The 13,241-nt window shown below is 37.7% G+C and overlaps 1 protein-coding gene across 50 annotated transcripts in view; it reads left to right on the plus strand.

Annotated features, from left to right (window-relative positions):
- The window catches only part of CLASP2 (cytoplasmic linker associated protein 2), a 213,514-nt gene that overhangs the window by 96,954 nt on the left and 103,319 nt on the right, over positions 1–13,241 (plus strand). For all 50 annotated transcript variants that reach the window (XM_054483475.2, XM_054483442.2, XM_063662062.1 and 47 more), the window contains 6 exons: positions 2,886–2,956; positions 6,316–6,375; positions 7,475–7,552; positions 8,182–8,349; positions 10,718–10,773; positions 11,797–11,970. In XM_054483475.2, the coding sequence (XP_054339450.1) occupies positions 2,886–2,956; positions 6,316–6,375; positions 7,475–7,552; positions 8,182–8,349; positions 10,718–10,773; positions 11,797–11,970 (607 nt within the window). The remainder of the gene's footprint in view (positions 1–2,885; positions 2,957–6,315; positions 6,376–7,474; positions 7,553–8,181; positions 8,350–10,717; positions 10,774–11,796; positions 11,971–13,241) is intronic.

Below are 13,241 nucleotides of genomic sequence, written 5' to 3' on the forward strand. Positions count from 1 at the left end.
CTGTCACTCCAGTGGCGCCGTCTCCGCCCACTGCAACCTCTACCTCCCAGGTTCAAGCTATTCTTCTGCCTCAGCCTCCCAAATAGCTGGGCTTTCAGGCACCTGCCACCACGCCTGGCTAATTTTTGTATTTTTAGTAGAGGCAAGGTTTCACTATGTTGGTCAGGCTGGTCTCGAACTCCTGACCTCCTGGCTCACTCCTGTAATCCCAGTACTTTGGGAAAGTGGGGCAATCCGCCTGCCTTGGCCTTCCAAAGTGTTTAGATTACCAGGCTTGAGCCACCATGCCTGGCCCGTTTTCTTAACTTTTTATTATTGCCTCTAAAAATGAGACTATTTGATATTTTATAGCAAAACAACCACCACCACTACCAAGCAACCTTTAGGAAGTTTTATAAGACAGTCCCTTTGTGTGAAGAGTTTCCCCACAGCAGGTCTAGGAGTCAATTGTCTTTCACTAATACTATTCTTATACAGTGGACAAGGATTTTTGATTGAAATTGGTTATCTTAAATTTATGTTAATTTTCATGGATCTTTTCTTTATTTAGTACTTCTGTCTTATTGGCTCAGATGTTTTCCTGCTGTTACTTTTGTTAAACAAATTCTGAAATCCTCGATGTCATTTATCATTTTTTGAATAACTTCTTGTCTCTTTGTCTTAACAGCTGTATGTAAGGAAAAATTCCTTTAAATTCTACTTATTTGAAAGTACCCATTTTGTGATTCTCAGGCTTTACTCTTTATACTTTGTTTTCAAATTGCTCATTTTTCACATTATTATACTAGCCTATTATCTCACCAATAATGCAATAATTTTTAAATATTACCCCTGCTTTTCTTTGCTTTATTTCCTAAGAGTCTACTTCCTTAGATTGCTGTACTTAATTTCTAATTCTTTTTAATTTTACAGAAGCTTTTTTTCCCTGTTGTCAACTTATATTAATAAAGTGTAAATTTTTCTGACTTAGTGTTTGATTGAATGCTTCCTCTGTAATTGATGTAAATTTTTACTTTCCTTTGGTACAGCTCCCCCTGAGTATGATGTAGCAATAGTTAGGTTAGTTTATCTCTCCATCCTTGCCACTGTCATGGATGTGATTAACCCAGCATTAGGATTTTGCAGAAGTTAGAAGAAAAAGGGAGAAGTGTGGTAGGTAAGACCTTTCTAGTTGTTGTAGCTAGGGGATCTCCATGGGTTTTACCTCCATAGTAATGTTTGAGAAGTGGGCTCTTGTGAATGCTGTAGGGAGCAGGTCCACAGAGTCCTTCCATGCTGAATTGAACAGTTGACTAACAGGCATGTCAGCACACTTTCTTGCATTATTCTCATCTTCAACAGCTTCAAGTCTATAGATCGTTTCTCTGTACTGGCTGAAAAAAGGTTTTTCCTTTTATTTTGGTTGAGTTAGCTGTGGCAAACACTCATGTGCCATATGCACTTTCCTTCAATGAAAGACTTGTTTCCCCAATGCTATGAGAATTGTTAGTAGACAGCCTTCTGCTGCCAGTCTCTTAAAGGATTATTTCAGCTAGAGAGCTGCCTTTCCCAAGGTGTTGCCCCTTCCCAGTATTGCCCATATCCAATAACTGATTGATGTGGAAGTATAAAGGTTTGGCCATCTTGGACCAATTCAAGAGTATTCTCAGGGACTATTTCAGTTTAGAGCTTCGTAATGGTTTTGGGCAAAGATAGCCTTGGGCTGTATCACAGTTCAGTTTCTTCCTCTGCCTGCTGCACTCCTGCTTCCTTCATCTCACATCCACAGGTGGTAAACCCAAGGGCATTTACAAAAAATTAATATGTAATGTACATATTTTGGGGGTACATGTGATATTTTAATGCATTCATATGTGTCAGTGTCAAATTAGGGTAATAGGGAATTAATCACCTTAAATATTTATCTTTATGCTAGGAACCTTCCAATTATTCTCTTTTAGCTATTTTGAAATGTACAATAGATTGTTGTTAACCATAGTCAACCTACTGAGCTATTGAACACTAGATCTTATTGTTCTAACTCTATACCTATTAATCAACCCCTTTTCACTCCTTCCTCCCCCATCCTTCCTAGCCTCTGATCATGACTAACCTATTCTCTGTCTTCATGAGATCCACTTTTGTTTATCTCCTACATGAGTGAGAACATGTGATATTTGTCTTTCAAGGGCACTTCCTAATACATATCCTGCATGCTAAACTCCATCTCATAGCCTGCTTCCTAGATAACCCAGCCTGTACCATTAGCTCACAAGGAATACAGGAGATTTAAGGAATTAAATATGTATGCTTATGTTAATGTTTATTATGAACTTTTTAGTGTTTGCTTCCCTAAAGAAGGGCATAAGAATTACTAATAGAAATCAGAAGATTATGTCTTTATGGAACTTCTACTTGAATTCTAGAGAGATATGATTCAGCCAGAATGAAGTGAAAGTTCTATTAAGACCACCATTTCAAAGTGCATTCCCAATAGTTAGGGAAATAGATTCACTCAACTACCTGCTTTGATGACATTGCAATTATGATTTTTTACCAGCAGTAGCCATGGTACTTCAGAAAATGTGGCCAGTACATGCCCAGTCCCTCTTAGTGCTCCCTCTCCCCCAAAAATTTTTTGTCCTAACAGTTCTTTGCAGTTAAACGGTTAACTTTTCTTTGTTAGATCATATTATATCCACACCTGTCCTTTTGAAACTGTATCATCATTACATTACATTAATTCGGGAAAACTTTTCAAGACTGGTCTTAATTTATTTCAAATCTAATATCTGGTCTTTTTGTCCTCTTGTAACATAACTAAATACTTGAATGTAAGGCAAATAGAAGAAAGGACCACATGAAGTGTGTAGTATTTTCAACCTTTTCTAAAATATCTTTTTCAGCATACTCATGTACCCAGACTTATACCTTTAATAACAAGCAATTGCACATCAAAATCAGTTCCCGTGAGGAGGTAAGTTTAATTTTTTGTTGTTGTTGTTGTTAGTATAGCTCTGATACTGCATTGTTTAATTATTGGTCTGGTGCAAGAATTGGTCATTAATTTCTTGCCTTCCAGAAAACCATAAAAAAGTGTTTTTTTTTAAATCATATCTCATGTAAGGGAAAAGGGATGAAGTGATTATTATTATGACCACCCACTTTTCTTAGTTTTATCATATTAAGCTTTGGTTTATTTGGGCTGCTGGTTGCCTTGGTTTTCAGAGAACCAGGAGTGCAGAGTCAGGTCTGGGCTTGAGTCCTACAACTGCCATTGACTGTTCTCCCTTAGGCAATTATTTAACTGCTCTGAACCTTAGTCCCTGCATAGGTTAGTAGAGCTAATGTCAACCCCATAGAACATAAGGATTAAATGAGATACACATTAGTAGAATGTAGCCTGGTGTTTGGAACGGAGTATATAGCACTATCAGGTCTTTCAGTTAGTGTCTGCCTCTGTCTCTGGTTTCTACAATTCTTAACATCACACCTGTAAACCTAAATAACAAGAGAGTTTCTCTGAAAGAAAATGATACTAGTATTTATGCAGGAATGAGCATTGCAGTGGTATTTTGCATACAGTAGTAAACTATGTGCGTATTCAGGGAGGTAAAGGAACACAAAGGTTTTTAAAGGAAAAATGAGGAAGATTACATAATCATTTTGAGGTAGTTATCCTGGGCTACAAGGATCAGTAACAAGGGTGATGCCAACTTGAGGTTGGACAGGCTGTTGCTGGGTAGATGTCCTTGCAGAATTTTTGTTTGTTTGTTTGTTTGTTTTTGTAAGGTTGCGATAGCCTTTATGCAAGGTTGTGTTTTTTTGGAGTCTTTTGTGATAGCTCTTGTTATCAGTCATTTATTCATGAGAACTCTCCCTTAATGGCCTTCCTCAGCTCTATTTGTCAAGTGTGTGTATATGTGTGTGTGTTGTAACACAAATGACTTCATTTTGATTCTGACAACTTTCACTCCACTATCGCCAACAATAATAAAGACAGGAAAAACAAGATTTGTACATTTGATGTTTAAGAAGATTGTAAAGAACTCTACCTTTTTAAATTAGGTAAATATGTTTAATTAAATACTGTGTTAGGAAGAAGACATTGTTATTTGAACTGGTTCAAACTTTTGACGACAGTTGTTCAGTCATCTCTGTCTTATGTCAGGGGTCAGCAAACAACAGCTTGCAGGTAAAATGTGGCCAACAGTCTGGTTTTGTACAGCCTACATGCTAAGGGTGTTTTTTACGTTGTTAAAGGGTGATTTAAAAGGTAGGGGATGGGGGTGGAGAATATGAGACAGAGACTGTATGTGGTCCACAAAGCTTAAAATATTTACTGTCCAGCCCTTTACAGAACAGTTTAACCAACCTGTCTTACATTGAGGAAGATGGTAATTGGAGAAATAAGAATGTGACAGAAGACAAAATCAGAAAATGTATCATAGAATTGCCTTATAAATGGGGAGCAATCCATTAACTATAGGGAGAGTGAGTGGAGTACAACCTAAGCAGAAATGTAAAGCTATGCCGTATGCTGCAGAGCCATCAGATAGGCCCCTGAGGCCAGAACATATGATAAATGAAAGGTTTCAGTGGGAAAAGAAGGTGGTTGAGGGCTGGGGAGTAGGTTGAGATCATAGTGTGGAGGGCTTTGAATGTTATGAAGAGGAATTTTGACATTATTTCATAGATAGTAGGAATCTTTGACAGTTGTAGATTTTTGGTGAGGAGGTGATGTCCAAGCCTAATTTTTACTCCAGCTATGAAAGTGATTGAGAAGAAACAATGAAAAGCATTGTTTAATTAGATAGGAGCTGTTATAATTCATGGAAGAGAGAAGCAGAGTCTGAACTAGAACTGTGTTGAACTGTGTTGATAATTGATTGAAGGAGGTTTTATTTAATTAACAAATTCAAAATATATTTCATGTTTAGAAATGAGACTTGATAATTGGATATAGATGAGGAGGGTGGTGTCAAGTGCTTCAGACTGTGAGCCCTGGAGTCAGAATGCCAAGGTTTAAGTTCTAACTCCATCACTTTGAGCAAGTTAATTTAACCTCCCCATTTCTCATTTCCTAATCTATAGTATATGAGCTAAAAGAGTAGATTTGAAAGGGTATGAATTAATTCGTTGTTTTCTATGTAGTGTTTGAGTTGACATTCACTGCCTGCGTAGAGACATCCATAAACCAATTGGAACTTTGACAGCTGAAGTGACACACCAATGCTGGAGATACAGGACTAGATGTGATAATTATATCTCATAAGCAGAACTAAGGGTACAGATTATGTTGCCTCAATAAAAAGACTATAAAAAGATAAGTGAGCTAATATTGGTACCAACCAGGTGAGCATCTGTTTAAGGGAAAGTGGAGGAAAAAGTGTTAATAAAGGAAGAAATACAGGTCAGAGCTGTGTCATCAAATGCCAAGGAAGGAGAGGAGCTCAAGTATGAGACAGTTGAAGAAACTGAGAAATAGAGGACTTAGGAGAAAATGTACACAAACTTTATGTAAAGTCATATACATACATATGTAAGGAAACAGTGTAAAGATGAAAGATCCAGATTGTTGTGGCTTTCTTGATCACCATTGTATATCTTCACTGTCGAGTGCATAGATGTTTAATAAATATTTCTAAATTAATAAATGAAACTTGTTAAATTTTATTTATTTATTTTTGAGACAGGTTCTCACTCTGTTGCCCAGGCTGGAGTACAGTGACAGGATCTCGGCTCACTGCAACCTCCGCCTCCCAGGTTCAAGCGATTCTCTTGCCGCCACCTCTCAAGTAGCTGGGAGTACAAGCATATACCACCATACCCAGCTAAGTTTTGTATTTTTAATAGGGACAGGGCTTCACCATGTTGGCCAGGCTGGTCTCGAACTCCTGACCTCAAGTGATCCACCCACCTCAGCCTTCCAAAGTGCTGAGATTACAGGCATGAACCACCACGCCCAGCCTTAAGGTTTATATTTGACAAACATTTTAAGTTAATTATGGGGAACTCTTAAAGTACTTTTGAACTGTTCAGCATAAAAATAATTGGATCCTGAGTAAGCTCAGTATTCACAGTTGCTTGGGAGGCTGAGACAAGAGAATCACTTGAACCCAGGAGGCAGAGGTTGCAGTGTGCTGAGATTGCACCATTGCACTCCAGCCTGGGCAATAAGAGTGAAACTTCATCTCAAAAAAAAAAAAAAAAAAAAAGATATCTAAAAACATGTCTTATGCTTTAATTTAGGGGGCAAAGTGTAGTAGTATAAAAGAAAGTGTTAATGTATTTCTCAATACAACATTTAGTTATCATTTAACTTTTATTTTTCAGACGTTCATTTGAATTTTTAGATTTATTGTTGCAAGAGTGGCAGACTCATTCGTTGGAAAGGTATGCATTCCCTCTTCCTTCCTCCCACTTTCCTCCCCATTGTCACCAGTTCTTTAGAAGTGATGGTATTGGTTTTACACTATTTCTCATTTTGCTTCAGAGGTTATTTGTACTGGTTTTCCTTTAAAGCTGTGGTGGTGTTGTGCCCCTCTTACTCATTACAACTATGAATAGTATGATTTTCTTCTTTGTTTGTGGGATGGGTAAGGGTTTCTCAAATAGAATGGGTTATATAAGATACTCCAAGTTGAGTTGGGCAAAAGTTTAAAAATGTATCTCTAGTCATATGATGTAAGTTTCCTGAAGTGTAATCAATCATGTAATGAATGATTTAAGATGGAAGGAGCCTCCTTTCAGAGGAAAGAGATTTTTGAGAAGAGATATTTGTTGGGAAGTTTCTCCACACCAGCTGTCAGATGTCATTGGTCAAGTATATACAGGGCAGTGTCTAGTGTAACTCTGAGATGAAGGAGAGGAAAATGTGGGCAGCTGATTGGTTACTGGCTATTTGCATGGTTATATTTCTCATTAGCTTCAAGTTTGAAGCTTGGAAGATATTGTATTTACCTTGAGTGTATTGCTGATTTTTCATTTTCATGAAAATTCTTGAATTCTTAAAGCTTATTTTTAAAAAATAGAATTTGTTGTTTAATGTAGGCATAATATAATTTCAAGTTTTCTTTGCGTTCTTCTGTGGCAGCTACTATTCAAATTTGGTCAGATCACAACTGATCATACTTAGCAAATCATTTCTACAGTGGTGGATTAGTGAGGAACCACACAGAAGATTCTTTTTTCTCTAATTTATTAAAAATTAAAAATTTAGGTACTATGTATTTATACACTATCTGAATTCCATATAAAAATAATTACTTTTAGATTTATAATAATTGGATTGTCAGAAGGAAACCATACATGAATAAAATATATGGGGCAGATAATTAGAAAATCTAATGGTCTTAGATTTATTATTGTACGCTAATTTTTATTTACCTCGCCTACCTGTTTGTGATTAATATGTAACATATAGGCACTAAGTACCATTTGTGGTGAAACATACAGCTTTATCATAACTCTAAAGATGTATTTTATTTTATAGACATGCAGCCGTCTTGGTTGAAACTATTAAAAAGGGAATTCATGATGCTGATGCTGAGGCCAGAGTGGAGGCAAGAAAGTAAGTCGGTGTAGTATAGTTTTGTGACAGTTTAATCTTTTTTTAAAAAAAAAAATGTATTAGGAGAATGAAAATATCAGAAGTGTCCAAGTATTTTACTTGACTAGCCCTCCAGGAAAATTAAGATTGTTTTTTCTCCATTACATCTGTATTAGACATTTAATAGCCTCCTACATGTTGCCACTGACGTATAATCATCAGTGTTCTTCTTTTATCATAACCTATTCACTTTCATCATGAATAAAAAGAACTATCATTTATCAAGTTTGTATTGTGTACCTGATATTGTTTGAAGTACTTGTTATATGTTATTTTCTAATCCTTAGAATGATCCTCCAAAGATAGTGTTATCTCCATAGATGGCAACTGAAATTTGGACATTTAGGGGTTTACCCAAGGCCACACAAACTGTAAGTGGCACAGCAGGTTTTGAACTGAGATCTGCTTTTCTCAAAAGCCTTCAGTCTTTCCACTGGAACTTGTTCAATTTAGAAAGTGTTCACCTGACAAATAGCAGATAATGCTGAAAACCAGTGGGCTTATCTTCATCCTTCTTGAACGTACACATTACTGTTAATGTCTAATTATGTAAAGGTATTACTTCATCTGCTTTTCTTTTTTTTTAACAGGACATACATGGGTCTTAGAAACCACTTTCCTGGTGAAGCTGAAACATTATATAATTCCCTTGAGCCATCTTATCAGAAGAGTCTTCAAACTTACTTAAAGAGTTCTGGCAGTGTAGCATCTCTTCCACAGTCAGACAGGTCCTCATCCAGCTCACAGGAAAGTCTCAAGTAAGGTCATATAAATAATGATTACTAGTCTCTTCCTCTCCTCAACTCCCTAAAGTTTCATAAGTTGGATACTTGAATATCTGTTTGCTTTCACCTAAAGCCTTGAAAGAATGATAACTCTAATACACTTATTTATTTTGGTCTACTGTTTCAAGAGTTGGATTACTTGCCAGCATAATTCCTTCTCTTTGGATAAAGAGTTGTATGATTCATATTTTGCTTCAATATGTTCATGTCTATAGAAGCCTGGGAAGCACTACATTTTTTTTTTAATACCACAAAAATAGTACTTACAATAAATAGCCCATTTAATGGAGGAATTGTAATGGAGATTCAGAAGTTATCTTGAGAATTCTACAACACTATGTGACTAGTCTGCTTTCCTTCCTAACCTCTCGCACAGCTTAAAAATTCAGGAAATCCCTCAAGGGACAACATTATCTAGTATCTGACTTAGTTCTCTGTAACTCCATTCTCATCTTGATGTCGGCTACCTCAAATCCTTACTGCTTTAGCAGCCATAACCCTGTTTTCTGTCTCTCTAGCCCTGTGAGATTGCTAAAATTACTGATGCCTTCTCCACTTCCTAGCACTGGCCCTGTCCCTCTTCGTGACCTCTTGCCCTGTGCCATGTATCTGCAGATTTCCCCCGTGCCATGTATCTGCAGATTTCCCCCAGGGAAGAGCAGCTCAGAGAATGTCAGCTTAGGCCAGGCATGGTAGCTCATGCCTGTAATCCCAGCACTTTCAGAGGCCAAGGCGAGCAGATCACCTGAGGTCAGGAGTCAAGACCAGCCTGGCCAACATGGTGAAGCCCCATCTCTACTAAAAATTAGCCAGGCATGGTGGCGGGTGCCTGTAATTCCAGCTACTCGGGAGGCTGAGGCAGGAGAATCGTTTGAACCTGGGAGGCAGAGGTTGCAGTGAGCTGAGATCGTGCCACTGCACTCCAGCCTGAACTTCTCTGTAATTTCTTTCTTTTTGGGATCTTGACCACCACAAAGATTGCTGGTTGCCTTGGCAACTCTGTTGCAGAACTGGGACCAGGGTGAGGCAAGTGAGGCACCTAGGGTACAGAATTTAAGCAGGCACTCACTGGGTCATTCAAATACTGTACTAAAGTTCAGTTTCTTATAGGTTTTCAGAGTAAAAGTTGATATGATCTGATTTCAAAAATAATTGTTGTAGGAATAATGACCTATCTAAACTTTTGTTTAAATTTCTGTTGAAACTTGTATTTAAATTTGTGATAAGTTCCTCATCTGAAATAAGCTGTCTTTGTTGCTTTTGTTCTCTTTTTATTAACTATGCTCAGACTTTAAAGTATATATGAATCACCTGAAGATCTTTTTAAAATCTAGAATCTGATTCAATAATTTTGGGGTGGGGCCTGAGATTTTTCATTTTTTGCAAGCTCCTAGGTGATGCTAAATGCTGTTTGTTCATGGACCATATTTTGAGTACAAAGGATCTAAAGGAAGATATTTTATATTGCTCTAATGTAACATTTTTAAACATAAACAACTTTAGATTCTGGAACCTTAAAGTGATCTGCCTCAATCTAAGAGAATAACAATTTTGGGAGACACTTATAAAAATAATATGATGTTAGCTTAAACATTACACGGACATTACAACCTTACGACTTAGGTGAGAGAGGCTTTGGTTATGTTGAGTTGCCTATGTGCTAGTGATACCACTACCCCTTTCTTCATCTAAGTAAAATATCTCAGGATACAAGTGAATAATAATAGTACTGTTATCGAGTTCTCTTTGGTGGTCACCATGATGTGTGCTGAGGAGCAGAGTGAACAAAGGCAACCTGATCCCCATCTCTGTAGAGCTTAGTCTTTATTCACTGCCAGTATTTTATTTTTGCTTCATAGCTAATTGAGACACATTGATACATGATGATTGGGAGGAACTGTTCTAATGCGATTTGTAAAAGGAGAATTAAAATTGGAAGTACCAGCTAGGCACGGTGGCTCACACATATAATTCCAGCACTGAGGTAGGAGGATCACACTTGAGCCCAGGAGTTTGAGACCAGCCTGGGAAACTTAGGGAAACCCGATCTCTATTAAAAATATAAAAATTAGCCACGCTTGGTGGCATGCACACACAGTCCCAGGTAACTTGAGAGGTTGAGGTGGGATGATCCCTTGAGTCTGGGAGGTCAAGACTGCAGTGAGCCATGATTATGGGACTACACTCTAGCCTGGGTGACATAGCAAGACTCTGTCTCAAAAAAAAAAAAGAAAAAAGAAATACTTCTCAACTTTCCACAAAATTCAGTAGTAGTTTATTGGTTTTTATCGGAGGAGTGTTAAATTGTCTTCTTACTAAAAGCATTTTTTATGCTTTGCAGTCGCCCTTTTTCTTCCAAATGGTCTACAGCAAATCCATCAACTGTGGCTGGAAGAGGTAATTTTCTCTTTAAGTAAGAGTTATAACCTATTTTATCTTTGAAACAGTAGCCTTCAAACTCTTTTGATGTGCTCCATAGTGAAAAGATCATTTTACATGGTAACTCAGTACGACACATATGCACTGTACCTGTATATGTATATGTGTATACATATATAATAAAACCCGAAGTTCCAGGAAGCCATACTTACTCTTACTTGTGATGCACTCTGTTTTCAATTGTTTCATTTCTTCATAATGCTTCTCATGATGCACTCAGTTGATTTTACAACCTATTAATGGGTCATAACTCACAGTTTATAAAACTCCTGACCAGCCTGGCCAACATGGGGAAACCCCATCTCCACTAAAAATACAAAAATTAGCTGGGCATGGTGGCACATGCCCATAATCCCAGCTACTCAGGAGGCTGAGGCAGGAGAATCACTTGAACCCGGGAAGTGGAGGTTGCAGTGAGTCGAGATCGTGCCACTGCACTCCAGTCTGGGTGACAGAGCGAGACTTCGTCTCAAAAAAAAAATAAATAAATAAAAATAAAAAACTGAAAAACTGAAGACCAGAAATTGAATGACTTAATTTGCATTGCCATGGAGTGGCAGAACCTCCATTAATTTTTTAATATCTCTATTCCTGGACTAGTTTTTCTTGTATTTTTCTCATAGTAAAAAATAATACTGCTGCCTTCTATTTATCGTGTACAGTGCTTCCTTTGCACAAATCAGTCCTAAACATCATCTCTTCATCTACAAAACAGTCCTATGAATTTTACAGTCACAATGTCATCATTTTTCCCATTTTTATGGTAGAGGAATAAGGCAGAGAAATATTGAGAAAATTGCTGAAGACTTGATTGAAACTGAGGCATTCTGACTTTAAAATGCTTAATAGTACTGTCCATTTGGCCACTGCCTTTTTGTTGACCATTTGTCATCAGATTAGCTCATGGTTGTCAGGTTTATATAATTTTCATGTTTTCAGTGATTTAAATGATTTAAGTTACCTTTGCTTTGTATTTCGTAGTGTCAGCAGGCAGCAGCAAAGCCAGTTCCCTTCCAGGAAGCCTGCAGCGTTCACGAAGTGACATTGATGTGAATGCTGCTGCTGGTGCCAAGGCACATCATGCTGCTGGACAGTCTGTGCGAAGCGGGCGCTTAGGTGCAGGTGCCCTGAATCCAGGTTCCTATGCATCACTAGGTAAGAGAACTGATTATGGAAAATTATACCATGTTCTCTCCCTGATCTCTGTGAAGACAAGTTCATACACCTTAATCATTTCTATTCATTCTTGTTATTTAAGGATAGTCCATATGTTTTAATATAATTCTATATTGGGGACACACTTCTGAGGAATCTGAGCTGCCTTGTTTCTCTTTTTCCCTTGTTCTCATCATCGTCTTGATCAAAGAAACAATCCTTGAGTCCATGATTCCCTGTAGAATTTTCTAACTGCACTTCTACCACATCTAGCCACTGATTTCTAAGGGGGTTTGGGAAGGGAATTGGCCTTGTATCTAGCTTTCCTGTTTTCTTTCTCCTACTTCTCTTCTCTTACCAAGAATGTGAAGCCTTTTGGAGATCTGGGAGAACTGCAAAGCTCTACTCTGTCTAACCAAACCCTAAACATATATTCCAAAACTATTCAGTTTGGTTTCTTCATGTTTTTATGTCCATCAAATTAAAAAGTTGAGGTTGGTTTGCGTATCTCTTCTTCATGCTTCAATTTTTTTCTTTTGGGTAGTACTGGTGGAACACTAAGCAGGCAGATCGCCAGAACACAATACAGGTTGAGCATACCTAATCTAAAAATCTGAAATCTGAAATGCTCCAAAATCTGAAACTTTTTGAGCACCAACATGACACTCAAAGGTATTTCGGACCGAGGAGGGCAGATCACCTGAGGTCGGGGGTTCGTGACCAGCCTGGTCAACGTGGCAAAACCCTATCTCTACTAAAAATGCAAAACTTAGCCGGGCATGGTGGCTCATGCCTGTAATCCCAGCTACTTGGGAGGCTGAGGCAGGAGAATCACTTGAACCCAGGAGGCAGAGGTTACAGTGAGCCGAAATCATGCCATTGCACTCCAGCCTGGTCGACAGAGTGAGACTCCGTCAAAAAAAAAAAAAAAAAAAGAAAAGGTATTTCGGATTTTGGATTTTTGAATTAGCAATGCCTAGGGATGCTCAGTCATTTAAGTATGAATGCACATATTTCAAAATCTGAAATCTAAAACATTTTTGGCCCCAAACATTTTAAATAAGGAGTACTCAACCTGTTAGAAGTGCAGAGAATTTAGGTATGAGTATAGTGCATGATAAAGTTGGCACAGCTGCATTCAGAACCGTGAAGAGGAATAGATTATTCAGTAAATTGTGTTTAGACACATGGTTTACAATCTGGTATAAAATTAAGTTAGAACCATGTTACACACCATATAGAAATATATTCCAGCTGATAAAAACATTAAA

This window comes from Pongo pygmaeus, chromosome 2, assembly GCF_028885625.2.
Source record: "Pongo pygmaeus isolate AG05252 chromosome 2, NHGRI_mPonPyg2-v2.0_pri, whole genome shotgun sequence".
Classification (NCBI taxonomy): domain Eukaryota; kingdom Metazoa; phylum Chordata; class Mammalia; order Primates; family Hominidae; genus Pongo; species Pongo pygmaeus.